At 46.8% G+C, this 18,472-nt stretch overlaps 2 protein-coding genes across 7 annotated transcripts in view; both read right to left on the bottom strand.

Moving 5' to 3' along the window:
• The window catches only part of LOC106568184 (bone morphogenetic protein receptor type-1B), a 188,931-nt gene extending 181,396 nt beyond the window's left edge, over window positions 1-7,535 (bottom strand). For 2 of the 4 annotated variants that reach the window (XM_014138295.3, XM_082960463.1), the window contains exons 1-3: window positions 7,342-7,535; window positions 2,935-3,065; window positions 2,694-2,763 (exon numbers count right to left, since the gene is read on the bottom strand). The gene's annotated coding sequence lies outside the window, so the exon portion shown is untranslated. The remainder of the gene's footprint in view (window positions 1-2,693; window positions 2,764-2,934; window positions 3,066-7,341) is intronic. The other 2 variants (XM_082960464.1, XM_082960465.1) reach the window with 1 other exon arrangement.
• A 557-nt stretch (window positions 7,536-8,092) lies between these two features.
• LOC106568185 (PDZ and LIM domain protein 5) overlaps window positions 8,093-18,472 on the bottom strand; it is a 108,938-nt gene continuing 98,558 nt past the window's right edge. For all 3 annotated transcript variants that reach the window (XM_014138300.3, XM_014138301.3, XM_014138302.3), the window contains 6 exons: window positions 16,291-16,454; window positions 11,259-11,454; window positions 10,843-11,023; window positions 10,564-10,684; window positions 10,351-10,466; window positions 8,093-9,447 (listed from right to left, as the gene is read on the bottom strand). In XM_014138300.3, the coding sequence (XP_013993775.1) occupies window positions 9,358-9,447; window positions 10,351-10,466; window positions 10,564-10,684; window positions 10,843-11,023; window positions 11,259-11,454; window positions 16,291-16,454 (868 nt within the window). In that variant the 3' untranslated portion in view covers window positions 8,093-9,357. The remainder of the gene's footprint in view (window positions 9,448-10,350; window positions 10,467-10,563; window positions 10,685-10,842; window positions 11,024-11,258; window positions 11,455-16,290; window positions 16,455-18,472) is intronic.

Raw genomic sequence — 18,472 nt, 5'->3', positions numbered from 1 at the left:
CTGTAGTGTAGTTTAGATGCTACTCCACCTAGTCCCATGCCTGTAGTGTAGTTTAGATGCTACTCCACCTAGTCCCATGCCTGTAGTGTAGTTTAGATGCTACTCCACCTAGTCCCATGCCTGTAGTGTAGTTTAGATGCTACTCCACCTAGTCCCATGCCTGTAGTGTAGTTTAGATGCTACTCCACCTAGTTCCATGCCTGTAGTGTAGTTTAGATCCTACTCCACCTAGTCCCATGCCTGTAGTGTAGTTTAGATGCTACTCCACCTAGTCCCATGCCTGTAGTGTAGTTTAGATGCTACTCCACCTAGTTCCATGCCTGTAGAGTGTAGTTTAGATGCTACTCCACCTAGTTCCATGCCAGTAGAGTGTAGTTTAGATCCTACTCCACCTAGTTCCATGCCTGTAGAGTGTAGTTTAGATGCTACTCCACCTAGTTCCATGCCTGTAGAGTGTAGTTTAGATGCTACTCCACCTAGTTCCATGCCTGTAGTGCAGTTAAGCTGCTACTCCACCTAGTCCCATGCCTGTAGTGTAGTTTAGATGCTACTCCACCTAGTTCCATGCCAGTAGAGTGTAGTTTAGATCCTACTCCACCTAGTTCCATGCCTGTAGAGTGTAGTTTAGATCCTACTCCACCTAGTTCCATGCCTGTAGAGTGTAGTTTAGATGCTACTCCACCTAGTTCCATGCCTGTAGAGTGTAGTTTAGATCCTACTCCACCTAGTTCCATGCCTGTAGAGTGTAGTTTAGATGCTACTCCACCTAGTTCCATGCCTGTAGAGTGTAGTTTAGATGCTACTCCACCTAGTTCCATGCCTGTAGAGTGTAGTTTAGATGCTACTCCACCTAGTTCCATGCCTGTAGAGTGTAGTTTAGATCCTACTCCACCTAGTTCCATGCCTGTAGAGTGTAGTTTAGATCCTACTCCACCTAGTTCCATGCCTGTAGAGTGTAGTTTAGAGCCTACTCCACCTAGTTCCATGCCTGTAGAATGTAGTTTAGAGCCTACTCCACCTAGTTCCATGCCTGTAGTGTAGTTTAGATGCTACTCCACCTAGTTCCATGCCTGTAGTGTAGTTTAGATCCTACTCCACCTAGTTCCATGCCTGTAGAGTGTAGTTTAGATCCTACTCCACCTAGTTCCATGCCTGTAGAGTGTAGTTTAGATCCTACTCCACCTAGTTCCATGCCTGAAGAGTGTAGTTTAGATCCTACTCCACTTAGTTCCATGCCTGTAGTGTAGTTTAGATGCTACTCCACCTAGTTCCATGCCTGTAGAGTGTAGTTTAGATGCTACTCCACCTAGTTCCATGCCTGTAGAGTGTAGTTTAGATCCTACTCCACCTAGTTCCATGCCTGTAGAGTGTAGTTTAGATGCTACTCCACCTAGTTCCATGCCTGTAGAGTGTAGTTTAGATGCTACTCCACCTAGCCAGTGCTAACAGCTACTGTCAAACTTTCAACTCCACATCCCCTTTTAAATCAGTAAGCAGGTCCACTGTGTGTGTCGTCCCACATTCCTCTCTCACTGAGTTTGAGGGATCCATGTCTCAGAGCCAGGTAAGAGACACACACAGTGGACCATGTGCCGTTTGCCACAGTCAGCATCCATTGGCTGGCCTTACTGTGTCTCTACAGACTGATTCTGCAGTGTAGCCTACACAGAGCTGACTCTATTAGCTGCAGTGTAGCCTACACAGAGCTGACTCTATTAGCTGCAGTGTAGCCTACACAGAGCTGACTCTATTAGCTGCAGTGTAGCCTACACAGAGCTGACTCTATTAGCTGCAGTGTAGCCTACACAGAGCTGACTCTATTAGCTGCAGTGTGGATTCACTTACGTCCTCATTGATATGTTTAGCAGTTAGTCAATTAGACGCTCTGGAGGTTCACTGCCACCTACCCATCAGTGAGCTTTCTACACGCCACCACCACCCAAACGCTACACGCCGCCACCACCACCACCCAAACGCTACACGCCGCCGCTACCACCACCACCCAAACGCTACACGCCACCACCACCCAAACGCTACATGCCGCCGCTACCACCACCACCCAAACGCTACACGCCACCACCACCCAAACGCTACACACCGCCGCTACCACCACCACCCAAATGCTACACGCCACCACCACCCAAACGCTACACGCCGCCGCTACCACCACCACCCAAACGCTACACGCCACCACCACCCAAACGCTACACGCCACCACCACCCAAACGCTACACGCCACCACCACCCAAACGCTACACGCCGCCGCCACCACCACCACCCAAACGCTACACGCCACCACCACCACCACCCAAACGCTACACGACACCACCACCCAAACGCTACGCCACCACCCCACCACCAAACAACACCACCAGCACCACCCAAACGCTACACGCCGCCACCACCACCACCCAAACGCTACCACCACCACCACTCAAACGCTACACGCTACCAGCACCACCCAAACGCTACACGCCACCAGCACCACCCAACCACCATCACCACCAGCACCACCACCAGCACCCAAACACCACTAGCACCACCACCAGCACCCAAACACCACTAGCACCACCACCAGCACCCAAACACCACTAGCACCACCACCAGCACAGAAATCCAATAAGAAACAAGGATAGGAAACTCATCTTCCATTTAAACAATAAAGAAGAAGTAAGAATAGAAAGCAGACTCACCATCCAACAATGAGGGGTTAAACAACAGTCTGTCATTATTGCCATCCAAAGTCACAGCTGCTGTCTTCTTCTGAAAGAGAAAGTTAATAAAACAGCTTAGATTTTCATATATTTTCCAATTAATGGTATTTGCCAGACGTGATTCAGACTGAATTTCAGCCAGGCTCAAGGCAATTCCCTACCTGGGATTTCAACCAATGCCTCTTGCCAACATTCAACAACTACTATCTCTATGTCTCACCCCTCCTCTGTCTTCTCCCCGTTTCTCCTCCTAATAACAGGATGCCCAATTTCTCTCACAAGGTTATAGACCTTCCAGGCAAAGAGCACACAGCTAGCAGCTTGAAGTAATTCCTGCTCCTTCCCGCCTCCCTTCATCGAGAGAGAGAGAGAGAGAGAGAGAGAATTATCAGTAATTATCAAAGACCAACTGGAACCTATAGGAAAGGAGAGGATTACTAGAAAGTGGAACAAGATGAGGCCTCTTGCTCCTCTTCTTCTTCCTCCACCTCTTCTGCCCCAGTGCTGATCTGAACCAGAGGTGCACACTCCACAGACCATGTGATTTCCCCTCAGGAGGAATGCTACAATGGATGAACTCATGACAACAAGCTTTAATCTATATCCATATATGAATGATATTTCAACACTTCCAGAAATCTGAGAGGAAATATTATTGGACCATGAAGACTGTAGGCCTAAATAAGTGACTGTTTCTAGTGTTCTAAAGCTGAGGGTTTTCTCATAGGCGACGGCAAGTATGTCCTCCTTGTCCCAATGTTGAAACCCAGAACTCTGTTAATATGAAGAATGACAGTAGGAATCACCAAGGGAACATAATCTATCTTCTCCATGGCTCCTCTTACCTATGTCCTGAAAATGTATCCTAGTCCTCCTGAGGGATGAGAATGTCTGGAGCAGACAAGCAGAGAACTGCATCCCTGGGTCTGTGATGTGACCATTGTTTTCCAGGGGAAAATGTTGTTTTTCCTTCAGAGTGTCCGGGTGTGCATGGTAACTACAGAGTGTCCGGGTGTGCATGGTAACTACAGAGTGTCCGGGTGTGCATGGTAACTACAGAGTGTCCGGGTGTGCATGGTAACTACAGAGTGTCCGGGTGTGCATGGTAACTACAGAGTGTGTGGGTGTGGAATGAACTCCAGCTGCAGTATTGGCAGAAAGAAAGCAAAGGGATTAGATGATTGATGGAAAAGCCATACCTGTGTAAAGCCTTGATATCAGATGCTCTTGAGCTCGGAAGTGTGTTTGTGCACTCATGCAATATCAGACACCCATGTGCTTAAATCTACTCCCACACTCATCAAGAGCAGGAACAAAGGGGAATAGAGAATGTTCTGGCATTTGTGGCTGGTAAAGCCATTGAAAGAGGGCTGATATCCTCCGTTCTCCTTCTGTTGTCCTCTCCTCTGTCAAGCCCCTGAGACATAGTAGGCTGCTAGGGCAGGGGTCGGCAGGCGGCCTGCGAGACTGTAAAATACCCAGGAATCTGTTCCCAGGAACAGGAATCTGTTCCCAGGAATCTGTTCCCAGGAATCTGTTCAGGTATTCCCAGTACTAAAAGAAGAGACTTATGCGATCGTGTCTCAATGTAATCAAGGTATGAAATGATGGTATTTGAAATGAACAATCTCTTTTTGGCTTAGTTGTGGTCAATTTGCAGTGTACAAATTATTATCATTATGTTTTGGCCCCCGACCATCGACTCCGACGAAAATTGGCCGCAGGTGAAACTGGTTGCGCTATAGGGCACGTTCCAAAGTCATTCCACGGAACGCTCGACCCTTGTACTTGACTGATGAATCAAGGTCACTAATTAGTAAATATCACCTGGTTGTCTACAGTAGGTCTTAATTGAAAGAAAAAAAACTAAAACTCAGACACTGAGGCCTGGTGGAATGAGTTCGACACCCCTGCGCTAGGGACTCGATGGTCCCTGTCTGGACCTCTGTCTCCAACCAACACTGTAACAAGACACACATGTGATTGTCTGTGTTCAAATCCTCCTGAAGATATTTATAAAGGGATGAACAAAGATATCCCTCAATAACCTGAGTGCTAATTCCATTTCTCCTGAGATTGATACCAGACAGTCCCACCCTCTTCAACACTTTCTCAATATCTTTCAAACATTCTCTAAGAGGAAAACCTTCCCCCCTCTTCCCAAATACTGGCAGCTTGTTAATATGCGCCCAGGAACTCTTCTTTGATTGGCTGAGCTCACTTCCTGTAATTATAAGGGAGGAAGTCGGGGTGAGAGGGGTCGCAGCTTGCTAAGCTTAGCCCTGCGGACAGACCCAGATTCAGACCCATGACTACCCTGTGTGTCTCTCTATAGGCCGTAGGTTTAGGTTTTTAACTCAAAGGTAAAGGAAATAGGTGTAACCTGCAGATACCTGGAAATCTGTCAAACATTATTTTACATATCTCACTTGTGAAACACAGACCCTGCAGTCTTCCATAATCACAGGACCGGTGTGTCTTCAACATTTAGTAGGTTATTTATTGATCACATTTTGTATTTATTTAACTTGGCAAGTCAGTTAAGGACAAATTCTTATTTACAATGACGGCCTACACCGGCCAAATGCGGACGACGCAGGGCCAATTGTGCGCCGCCCTATGGGACACCCAATCACGGCCGGTTGTGATACAGCCTGGATTCGAACCAGGGTGTCTGTAGTGACGCCTCCAGCACTGAGATGCAGTGCCTTAGACCGCTGTGCCACTCAAGAGCCACAAGGGAGATGACCTTGAGGCAAATGGGAGACGACAATCATTCAGTGACAAACCAAATGTTTTGTTCAACAGATACCTGGCAGGTGCATTGTCATCACCTCTCCTCCCAATATCAACGTGTCTCATTTTCGACATCCTGATTATTACCAGACTGCCCGTGTGGCCAGCCCTGTATCACACAGTCGTTTTCACACCGGAGATGAATACCTTTACACAACTCCCATAACAAGACCTCCCAAGACCACCACGTGGGTAAGTTACACAGTAAGACACACACTCCGACGCCAGAAACACACAGAGCCCAACAGTGAAACGCTCCCAGCCTCAGTCTGTGGTAGGCCACAAAAACACAGGCCTGCCAACCACCCTCCAGCCTCCCTCCACATCCCTGTAGGCTATGGTGTTGGTGTGTGTGTGTTTCTGTGTCTGGTGCTGCTGCCAATCCTGGGTGGTAGTGAGATCACTGTGGTTCATTCTAGACCACTCACTCAGGCTTCCATCAATGATCCTCTCTGTATTGCATAGGACTGCATGTTATATCCTAAATGGCACCCTATATAGTGTACTACTTTTGACCAGACCCCTATGGGACTTGGTCAAAAGTAGTGCACTACATAGGGTATAAGGTCCCATTTGACAAGGTGAAGACTAGTATAAAATATAAGGCTGTGCTTGGATGGTTGCTCTTGGGGTTCTGGCTGGCCTAACTTCAGGAGCTGGAGGCCAGTGATGTTTTTGGTGGTCCACTGCAATCACTGTGGGGCTGCTGATTTGTGTTCCCATCAACTGGTGTATAGTGGCATGGGGTCAAGGGTAATATTTGATTGGACTGAAACCCCATTTAAAGACAGTCATGCCACGCCACAATGCTTTGTTCTGTTCACCAGTCTATCATAGAACTCCAGTAGACCAGAGAGAGAGACACATATTTACACACATGCACCCAGTGTGATAAAACAGTACAGTTGGCCAATATCTTGTACTGAACCCAGGTCCACTGTGTCTTAATGTGTGAGTATACTACAGTATATCTTCCTACTGAATATAAAATACAATCTCCCCCAGGCGCTGTGAAGTCTGTACATGGGGATCCTAATAAATCCTAATAAATCTAAAATAATGAGCAGTATCAATCCAGGACTCTGCCAGAGGCGGTATTTCAACATCACACAGAGTTCATTATTAAGAGACACTTTCAATGAGATAGCTAGTAATGGGTGTAAGGTCATACTGATAGCAAGGGGTGTAAGGTCATACTGGGGCTATATTAATAGACAGTAAACAAGACTTCACAGGTACACCAAAAACACTCATACCCCTCTAGCCATAATTGGTAACATTTCTTGTATCATCAAGAGGAAGCATTATAAAGCATCATTTTCTATGATTACTCTCATACTATTGAAAATCAGAGTTGATCAAAAGTCTTACGGTATTGTGAAAGTAGCCTTTTGCAAATGTATCCAAATATTAAGCTATAATCTTAGGCTATTTGAGAAAAAAGTTGAATACGTTTATCATAGTTGTACGTTGGAGGTGTATTTTCCAGGGCTTTAGCCTACAGTAAATCACTTGATCTAAAGTGGCATTTGGAGATTTATTGTGTGGCGATAATTGCTAATTGCTAAATGCTGATAAACATCAACGCCAGCTCCTGAAATCTCGGAACCAGAGCAGAGGAAGCAGGCGGTTGGTGATAGTTCAGGGGATGCTAATTGGATCCATCACCGCCGTCAAAACCTGTGTATCATGACTGAATTACATGACTCGCAAACTAAACACAATACCACCACTTTTACATTCTGACAGAAGTAAGGATACAAGCTAGCGACCAGAATTGATGCAAGCTAAAACTTGCTATGAAAACACCTGGTTTTCTAAACAAACTTACCTTTGCCTCGCGTAGAATAGAAAGATTCCGATATGATGGTTTGGTCACAATTATTTAGAAAATTTCGTCTAGGCTTTTTCGTTTTTCTACTTTTGTGTTGTGTCGGATTTCTAACTTCTCCAAGTGAACGGGCTCTACATAACATTAGCTACGTTTTCGCCGCGCGGTATAGGGCTCCCACCTCCGACGTCTTGGAGAAGTACAGTTTGGTCCCCCGCTGCTCCAAGTGGCCCTTTCGTTTCACTTTATCTACGGATGGAAATCTTTATTGCATAATATGCACCACTTGACATTTTCCCCTATAACTTTTTTCAGTCATTGTTTATTCAAAAGGTACATTGTAGTCTGCACTTTTGCAGTGTCATAATGTCATCATTAATTTGAGGCAAGACAGGACACCTGAGAGAAATGTTATCTCCCCTGTTTCCTTGGAGATCGCCTAGGTGAGCGTGTGAGGGGACTCAGTGCCTGTCTGTATGGCCTCATCTGACACCGAACAATATTGTTATATTGCTGCATCATGTCTGTGTAGCAAAGAAAGGTTGGTTTATTGAACACCAGTCCTAATATAAGTTGGCATAAAAGCGGAACAAAGTTTTGAGCTTCATCATCACGCTGTTGGCTACATACGGGGTATTAATGGAATCAACCAGTCATATTTAGAGGTTTTGATCTGCGATCTCTATAGTGACACTATGACAAACAATGATAACATAAAAACACAAACAAAAACACACACATGACTGAATCCTTATTACTTTCAAAGACTTTATATGAAATTGTAGTTTTCTTTTTACAAATAGAAGACCAATACACTTGAATTAATGTACTGTATTTCCCAATAAAATTGTGTTCTTCCCACAAAGGTCTAATACAAATCACAATAACACTGAAATTGTAGAGATGTAGAGAAAAATGTTAACATTTTAGTCTGTAGTTTGGATGAGTAACATCATGGCAAATATGATTGATTGGTAATGCAATGAATTACACCAATAAACACCACATAGACAAGCATTCATCAGTGGCAGGAAAAGCAAAATGGTGTCTAAGTTTAGGTTAAAAATGTATGGAAATGTAATCCATAAAAATACTTTGAAAAATCAATACAACAATAAACTCAGAAAACCCCTACTGATAATAAAATAACAGCTGTCTGTCCTGACCGTTAGTAAACCACTCTATGTGCAAACTGACCCTAGAAAGCCCAAAATACAGTACATTCCTACATCCCTCCAGCCCCAATAAATATACTACCAGGATAAATACAGATCTGTCTACAGATTCAACCAGACCAGCAGAGAGAGAGACAGACAGAGACAGAGGGGAGAGGGGGGCTGTCTAGTTGTTCTCAATAACACATTCTTTTTCAATAAGGTGATAATTGATTTGAATATGTCCACTGATTAATGTTAATTTGATAAGGTCACCATTATTTATATATATATATATACTAAAATAAGACTTTAATTAGAGTAACTACATACATGCTAAAGGATCATATGTAGTGGATTTTCATTTATGAAATAAATTCATGTTGAGGGCTTCAAGAAATGTCATGATGAGCCAGATATGGCCCTGGGCCGCTACTGGAGTATGTGTTCACCTGTATGTAAAGAACATTTCAATCGGATATTTCATGAAAAATCATACCTCCCTTCAAGTCAACATACTTTCCCCCATCATGCACTTTGTCTGACTTCAACAAATCTTCAAATAACTAATGAATTTAAATCGGTAGAAAAGACACTAGGTACTTTTTCATACCTTCATTTTAGCAAAATATTTTCCCCTTTTATATGGCACAAGCGGTGAATGGTAAACTACACACACACACACACACACACACACACACACACACACACACACACGAGAGAGAGATACATCAGAGAAGATGAAATAAAGCGTAAATCCCCATAACCAGACATCTGTTAATAAAAGTCATAATCAGATAAATCAATCTTTTAAAACTACCAAAAAATATCAACAACTCTGTTCTTCACTCCTGCGGGTGGGTCAGATCGTGACTGTATTGGCATGTTTCTTGCACAGAGCCTTGTCCTTTTTAGAGAAGAAGGCTTGGCCCTCCAAACTGGTGTTGCAGACCTAGAAAAAGACAGACAGAGTACAGTAGTGTCAGTGCTACAACCCTTCTATTTTATCTACTCCACTCCTCTCTCGCTCCATGCCCCCCTCTCTCGCTCCATGCCCCCCTCTCTCGCTCCATGCCCCCCTCTCTCGCTCCATGCCCCCCTCTCTCGCTCCATGCCCCCCCTCTCTCGCTCCATGCCCCACACTCTCTCTCTCCATGCCCCCCTCTCTCTCTCTCTCTCCCCCTCTCTCTCTCTCTCCATGCCCCCCTCTCTCTCTCTCTCTCCATGCCCCCCCCTCTCTCTCTCCATGCCCCCCCCTCTCTCTCTCCATGCCCCCCCCCCCTCTCTCTCTCTCTCCATGCCCCCTCTCTCTCTCTCTCTCCCTCTCTCCATGCCCCCCTCCCTCTCTCTCCATGCCCCCCCTCTCTCTCTCCATGCCCCCCTCTCTCTCTCTTCATGCCCCCTCTCTCTCTCCATGCCTCCCTCTCTCTCTCCATGCATCCCTCTCTCTCTCTCATGCCCCCCTCTCTCTCCTCCATGCCCCCCTCTCTCTCTCCATGCCCCCCTCTCTCTCTCCATGCCCCCCTCTCTCTCTCCATGCCCCCCTCTCTCTCTCTTCATGCCCCTCCCTCTCTCTCCATGCCCCCTCTCTCTCTCCATGCCTCCCTCTCTCTCTCCATGCCTCCCTCTCTCCCTCCATGCCCCCCTCTCTCTCTCCATGCCCCCTCTCTCTCTCTCTCTCTCTCTCTCCATGCCCCCCCCCCTCTCTCTCTCTCTCTCTCTCTCCATGACCCCTCTCTCTCCATGACCTCTCTCTCTCTCTCTCTCTCTCTCTCTCCATGCCTCCCTCTCTCTCTCCATGCCTCCCTCTCTCTCTCCATGCCTCCCTCTCTCGCTCCATAGGAGGCTGACTTACTGCACACACGAAGCAGGTATCATGCCAGGTGAATCCCAACGCCTCCAGAAACTTGTCTCCTGCCTCGATGGGAAAGTCGCAACCATGGCAACTGGTACCAAAGAGTTGATAGTAGTCTGAATGGGAGAGGGTCAGTATAATGTTACTTTCATGACGCAAATAATTTCACAGTGCCGTTCATTCCCTAAGACCTTGCTTGCTGTGACCTCTCACCTCTTTCACAGTATGGCAGCCCATCCTCCAGGTGGAAGGTGTTGTTTCTGATTGGCTGCTGGCAGGACGCACACAGGAAGCAGTACACATGCCATGTCTGCTTCAGGGCATTGATGACTTCCTGTAAAAAAGTACAAGGGATTATAGGGAATTATATTACTGTCATAATGCCATAAATTGATTTCAATATGTGTCTGTGCATTAGAAGAGGAAGCTAAGATAGTTGAGCAAGGTGGACAAGCCAAGATACTATACTGTCTCCTAAAGTATGTCACTCACCCCCAGGACCTTCTGCTGGCAGCTGGTGCAGGTAGGGGCGAAGAACTTCTCATAGCAGTGAGCACAGTACACTGTTCCCCTCTCCTCCACAAAGCCAGACTCCACCAGAGACATGTGGCAGTGGGAACAGTTAAACTCCTCAGGGTGCCAGGACATGCCCATGGCCACCAGGAAAGGACCTCTGTGGAAGATAGTAAGGGGTCAGAGGTCAGGGTAACAAGACAAAAAGAGAGGTTGACTTTTTTTGGTAAAATTAACTTTAAACACCACTTTATCAATTTCATATGTATTTGAAAGGGACTAAACTAATCAGACGTAAACCCTTAGGATTAGGCTGTGTCCAAAATTCTAATATAGTGCACTACTTTTGACCATAAGTCAACACATGGCTTCCCATACTGACTGTTGGTACTGACCTAATGACCTTGTCACAGTGGCCACACATGGGGGTGCGTGTTCCCGCTGCGATGTGTTCGGCCCGCTGTACCAGGGAGTTCTGGTCCTTGGGGTGCGCCTGGGGGGCGGGGCGGTCAGAAACTTTGGGTACTGTGGGTACTGGTGCAGTGTTGCTGACCCGCCCAAAAGAGGGCGCAGCGCCACCCTTAGATAAACCTAAAGAAACAGAAAGTACACCATGGGCCAGTTGTTTCAGTCACACCATACAGAGATAAACAAAAAATCACATCCATTTGTCCAGTTGTTTCAGTCACACCATACAGAGATAAACAAAAAATCACATCCATTTGTCCAGTTGTTTCAGTCACACCATACAGAGATAAACAAAAAATCACATCCATTTGTCCAGTTGTTTCAGTCACACCATACAGAGATAAACAAAAAATCACATCCATTTGTCCAGTTGTTTCAGTCACACCATACAGAGATAAACAAAAAATCACATCCATTTGTCCAGTTGTTTCAGTCACACCATACAGAGATAAACAAAAAATCACATCCATTTGTCCAGTTGTTTCAGTCACACCATACAGAGATAAACAAAAAATCACATCCATTTGTCCAGTTGTTTCAGTCACACCATACAGAGATAAACAAAAAATCACATCCATTTGTCCAGTTGTTTCAGTCACACCATACAGAGATAAACAAAAAATCACATCCATTTGTCCAGTTGTTTCAGTCACACCATACAGAGATAAACAAAAAATCACATCCATTTGTCCAGTTGTTTCAGTCACACCATACAGAGATAAACAAAAAAATCACATCCATTTGTCCAGTTGTTTCAGTCACACCATACAGAGATAAACAAAAAAATCACATCCATTTGTCCAGTTGTTTCAGTCACACCATACAGAGATAAACAAAAAATCACATCCATTTGTCCAGTTGTTTCAGTCACACCATACAGAGATAAACAAAAAATCACATCCATTTGTCCAGTTGTTTCAGTCACACCATACAGAGATAAACAAAAAATCACATCCATTTGTCCAGTTGTTTCAGTCACACCATACAGAGATAAACAAAAAATCACATCCATTTGTCCAGTTGTTTCAGTCACACCATACAGAGATAAACAAAAAATCACATCCATTTGTCCAGTTGTTTCAGTCACACCATACAGAGATAAACAAAAAATCACATCCATTTGAGCGATATAAAAAACATTCACAAACTGCTGTGTCATGTAATCAAAACACTAACAACATACTGCAGACAGGCAGAGCAGTACAGTAGCTGTATTTACATGGCTGTGTGCATTGCTAGCTAAACCTAAATAAATCTTATCTTAGTAGTGGGTGGGCAGGTGTGATCAGGTATGAATGAGTATGCAGGTTGCTGACAGAGTGTATTAGATCTAGCTGTGACCTCCCTGTCTTTAGCATGGGCCAGCTGTGTCGGGCAGATCCACTCCACACCGCCCAAACAATGGATCAATCTTCCCCACTGGGGGAAGAAACAACATTACATAGCCAGAGGAGACACCTGACAAAATACCCCCCAGCCCCTCAGAACGCGGAGTGGCGAAGAAGAGACAATTCTCCCCTTCTCCCCTCTCTCCTCTCTCTATGGCTGCATAGAGAGACGGGGGAGCCAGAGAGAGAGAGACGGGGGAGCCAGAGAGAGAGACGCGGGAGCCAGAGAGAGAGAGACGGGGGAGCCAGAGAGAGAGAGACGGGGGAGCCAGAGAGAGAGAGACGGGGGAGCCAGAGAGAGAGAGACGGGGGAGCCAGAGAGAGAGAGAGACGGGGGAGCCAGAGAGAGAGAGAGACGGGGGAGCCAGAGAGAGAGAGAGACGGGGGAGCCAGAGAGAGAGAGAGACGGGGGAGCCAGAGAGAGAGAGAGACGGGGGAGCCAGAGAGAGAGAGAGACGGGGGAGCCAGAGAGAGAGACGGGGGAGCCAGAGAGAGAGAGAGACGGGGGAGCCAGAGAGAGAGAGAGACGGGGGAGCCAGAGAGAGAGAGAGACGGGGGAGCCAGAGAGAGAGAGAGACGGGGGAGCCAGAGAGAGTGAGAGACGGGGGAGCCAGAGAGAGTGAGAGACGGGGGAGCCAGAGAGAGTGAGAGACGGGGGAGCCAGAGAGAGAGAGAGACGGGGAGCCAGAGAGAGAGAGAGACGGGGGAGCCAGAGAGAGAGACGGGGGAGCCAGAGAGAGAGAGACGGGGGAGCCAGAGAGAGAGACGGGGGAGCCAGAGAGAGAGAGAGAGACGGGGGAGCCAGAGAGAGAGAGACGGGGGAGCCAGAGAGAGAGACGGGGGAGCCGGAGAGAGAGAGAGAGACGGGGGAGCCGGAGAGAGAGAGACGCGGGAGCCAGAGAGAGAGAGAGCCGGGGGAGCCAGAGAGAGAGACGGGGGAGCCAGAGAGAGAGAGAGATGGGGGAGCCAGAGAGAGAGATCCGGGGGAGCCAGAGAGAGACGGGGGAGCCAGAGAGAGAGAGAGACGGGGGAGCCAGAGAGAGAGAGAGACGGGGGAGCCAGAGAGAGAGAGACGGGGGAGCCAGAGAGAGAGAGAGACGGGGGAGCCAGAGAGAGAGAGACGGGGGAGCCAGAGAGAGAGACGGGGGAGCCAGAGAGAGAGAGAGACGGGGGAGCCAGAGAGAGAGAGAGACGGGGGAGCCGGAGAGAGAGAGACGGGGGAGCCAGAGAAAGAGCGAGAGAGAGACGGGGGAGCCGGAGAGAGAGAGACGGGGGAGCCAGAGAGAGAGAGAGAGAGAGAGAGCAAGGAGGGAGGAGAGCATTAACTGTATATGACATTGTCACTGTGTGTTGGCTCTATGCTCTAACTAACCCCTGAAGAGGCTTTGGGCAGGCTGTAAGGGAACACTGGAGATGTGTATCTTTGTTTCACTTGAACCACAGCAGGGCTGCCAAACCCCTGGTCCAAACCCCTGGTCCAAACCCTTGGTCCAAACCCCTGGTCCAAACCCCTGGTCCAAACCCTTGGTCCAAACCCCTGGTCCAAACCCCTGGTCCAAACCCTTGGTCCAGGTCCATCAAACTACTACTTCAACCACATCTGGTTAAGTTGGTCTTTTAAATGTCCCGTTGAGTGACCGTTTAGAGGCATCAGTTTCTAGCCCAGTCCCAGGGCTTAGGGGACATGTTCTTGGTTGACACAATGACAGGAGGGCATGGTGGCAGGGAGGGAGGGGGCAATGGAAGGAGGGAGGTGAGGGAGGTGAGGGAGGCTGGATAGATGAGTTTTTAAGACAACACTCATCTCTCTCTGATAAACATCTGGGAGATGTATCACCTTCTGTCATCAATGCTGCCTGGCTTTTACACAGATGGCTGACAGAGGGCATAGTTCTCTCTCACACCAACAGTAACACACACACACACACACACACACACACACACACACACACACACACACACACACACAACACCTGTATACAACCTAATACCAATCCTGTCCTGCCCAGTGGAGGCTGCTGAGGGGAGAGCGACTCACAATAACGTCCTGCCCAGTGGAGGCTGCTGAGGGGAGAGCGACTCACAATAACGTCCTGCCCAGTGGAGGCTGCTGATGGGAGAGCGACTCACAATAACGTCCTGCCCAGTGGAGGCTGCTGAGAGGAGAGCGACTCACAATCCTGTCCTGCCCAGTGGAGGCTGCTGATGGGAGAGCGACTCACAATAATGTCCTGCCCAGTGGAGGCTGCTGAGGGGAGAGCGACTCACAATAACGTCCTGCCCAGTGGAGGCTGCTGAGGGGAGAGCGACTCACAATAACGTCCTGCCCAGTGGAGGCTGCTGAGAGGAGAGCGACTCACAATCCTGTCCTGCCCAGTGGAGGCTGCTGAGAGGAGAGCGACTCACAATCCTGTCCTGCCCAGTGGAGGCTGCTGATGGGAGAGCGACTCACAATAATGTCCTGCCCAGTGGAGGCTGCTGAGGGGAGAGCGACTCACAATAATGTCCTGCCCAGTGGGGGCTGCTGAGGGGAGAGCGACTCACAATAATGTCCTGCCCAGTGGAGGCTGCTGAGAGGAGAGCGACTCACAATAATGTCCTTCCCAGTGGAGGCTGCTGAGGGGAGAGCGACTCACAATAATGTCCTGCCCAGTGGGGCAGGTTCCACACAGTCAGTATGAGGTATGTGTTTGTGGTCAAGTAGGTCAAGGTCAAGTAAGCGTAAATCTGATACATACTCTATCTAACAGAGAGGTATCTGTGGTCTCTCATACACCCCCTTTCAGCAACTCTCACTTAAGAGGTCCCCAGGGAGGCAGTGAGTAAGCATAGGACCTCTCTCGCCTCACACAGCTCTGTAAAGGCCATATATTGTATATTCACATTATGTATGAGAACATACTGCAGTAGTAATCTTAGTAATAATGACTCCTAATGACTTTACAGAGAAAGCTAGTTCTCAGACCCTGTATCTCCTCCTTTTATTAAAGAGCAGAACATCTAATATATAATTCTACGTTTTCACTCAGGAATCGTGGAAAAGGAGCCTATAATTTGAGCTCATTAGCTGAATACAGCTTGTTTTATAGAGCTTTATGCTGCTCTAATAAAAGCACTGATTCAATGGTCAGGGTTTCCAGTAACAGCACAGGTCTGCCCCCTGCAGGTCAAGAGAAGCTGCTACATGAAGTAACAGTTATTGAGTACTGTTGCCTGTCTGAGTCTATGCAGCCATGGCATTTAAAGCCAGTGCCAATGGTTAATAAAGCTACTAGATGACCTCACATTTCAGTCATATACATAAACATTCTTCTCCTAAATAAATGTTTGAGTAAAGGGCAGAGCTCTCAACTTAGAAAAAGAAAGATATATATTAGCATTTCTGACTCATCCATGTTCAACAAAGACTGTAATATAACTCAGCTTCAAGCGAAGATTTTGTTTTATCTTAGCTGCAGGACACACACAATAACAGAAACATCATCAGCCAGGTGAGTGAACCTAACCACAGAATCCTCAGGAGAGACAGTCAGAAGAATACCATAGTGGTAGTGTCATGGTGCTACAGTACCTGCTGAACCTCCAGCTGGCCAGGAGGGTTTGACCTGGGCAGAGGGGATCTTGAAGGTGGGTGGGGGGACACTGTTGCCATTCCTGGGGGCTCCTGGGACTTTGGTCATGGTCTTCACTGATGTTGTGATGTGGCCACTGGGCGGGGCATTCTCAACAACTTTACTGGAGAACAGAAAAGTACTGCTTATAGGTCATTGTTCATGGACACACATGAACGCCCTTGAACGCACACGCACACACACACACACACACACACACACACACACACACACACACACACACACACGTTTGTTTTACTATCCTTGTGGGGACCAAACATTTGATTTCCCTAACCCCGAACCCTAACCGTTAACCAGTGGAGGCTGCTGAGGGGAGGACGGCTCATAATAATGGCTGGAACAGAGTACATGGAAACCATGTGTTTGATGTATTTGATACAATTCCACCTATTCCGCACCAGCCATTACCATGAGCCCGTCCTTCCCAATTAAGGTGCCACCAACCTCCTGAGCCATTAACCTAATCCTAACCTTAACCCTAAACTTAACTCAAAACCCTAACCCTAATTGTGACCCTAACTGTAAACCTAACCCCTAAGCCTAAAATAGCTTTTTCCTGCGAAGTGACCCAACTTGTCCAAATGTTCCTTGTTTTAATATCCTTGTGAAGTCTTCTGGTCCCAACAAGGATAGTAAAACTGAAAAACCAACACACATACACATACACAAATATAAATCCACACATACACACACTCAGACACTCCATCATACTTCAGAAATGTTTTTCCTTTATAGTATTCAAGGTTCCCAGGTTCTGGTAGGGTTGGTGTTGTTTATTCAGGACTATTCACATCACCAGGCTGTGCCAACTGAGGCTGTCAGTCCCTCCCTCAGGCCCAGGTCATGTTTGTTATGACAACCTCAGCCATGGTTACAGTACGGTATGAGTTTAATCCAGGACTCAGAACACCTCTCAGCTGTTAGAATGTCATTCCATTACAACAAGCCTCCCCACTAAAAACTATGCAGACTTCGCTTCATTAGTAAAACTCCCACATTCTGCATCCTCTCCTACCCCCAATATAAAAGATGTGGTTCTCTTCTTGTTCAAGTGCATGTTTATGTGAAACAATGTGCAGACCATGCCCAAAAATAACAACATAGTTGTTGGAAATACAAGTGCATTGGAAGAGCTGTTTTGAAGACAAAAAAAACCCTGGGCTCATTATGTGACTGAGTCACATCCAGCCCAGGCACTAATCATTACAATTAATTAGCAGGAAGCTCAGAGACACACTCAACCATCAGGCCAATTACGAGGAGAGATGATTGGATAAAAAGCTGTGTCTGATGAAAACCATGGTCAGTATATCCAATAAGGATACATGATACAACCCAGTGTCCAGATGGCGCATCAATAAGGAAAACAGGAACACAATTAGAGTTGGCATGGTCTTTATCTCTCTCACTCTCTCTTTCTCTCCGTCCTTACTCTCTTTCAGTCAAATAATGTATGCAGTGGAGACTGCTCATAACAACAGACTCTGCAACGTTGCCCTCCATGACATTGACGGTTCTATAAATAATGCTTGTATCTAGTGCCTGAGCCACTATGGTTAGGTCTGTACTAGTATTGGTGTTCAGCCTATCAAGGTTTGGAGCAAGCACACTCAGTATGGGCACGCTGTATCCAGAAAGTAGCTGGTTCGAATCCCAGGTGAGAAAGACTTGCCATTAGGCAAATAACCTAACTTGAGTCTGACTTGATTTGCTCCGGGTCATATTGAGTTGTATGAATGTAAAATTGGTCAGCTACGCTGTAATTTAAATATGTCTTGAGGATACTGCCCTCTATTGGTGATAAGGAACCATTGCTATAGACCAAGCATTTTTTAGCAAACGCTCTTATACAGAGCTACTTACAGTAGTGAGTGCATTCATTTTCCTACTTTTTCGTACTGGTCCAGTGTGGTAATGGAACCCACAACCCTGGCGTTGCATGCGCCATGCTCTACCAACTGAGCCCCTACTGCACAGTCAAGTGTTTAGATACTGTACTTCATAGCAGAAGAAGAAACAGAAGAGGAAGCTCAAAGGAAATGGAGAAGGGGGCAGGAAATGAAGAACAGCAGAGAAAAGGATACAACTTTATTGATATATAAGCAGTTACAATCCTCAAGC

Source organism: Salmo salar, chromosome 13, assembly GCF_965601325.2.
Source record: "Salmo salar chromosome 13, fSalSal1, whole genome shotgun sequence".
Taxonomy (NCBI): Eukaryota; Metazoa; Chordata; class Actinopteri; order Salmoniformes; family Salmonidae; genus Salmo; species Salmo salar.
The sequence above is the reverse complement of the archived record's forward strand: the minus strand, read 5'-3'. Positions and strand labels throughout refer to the sequence as shown.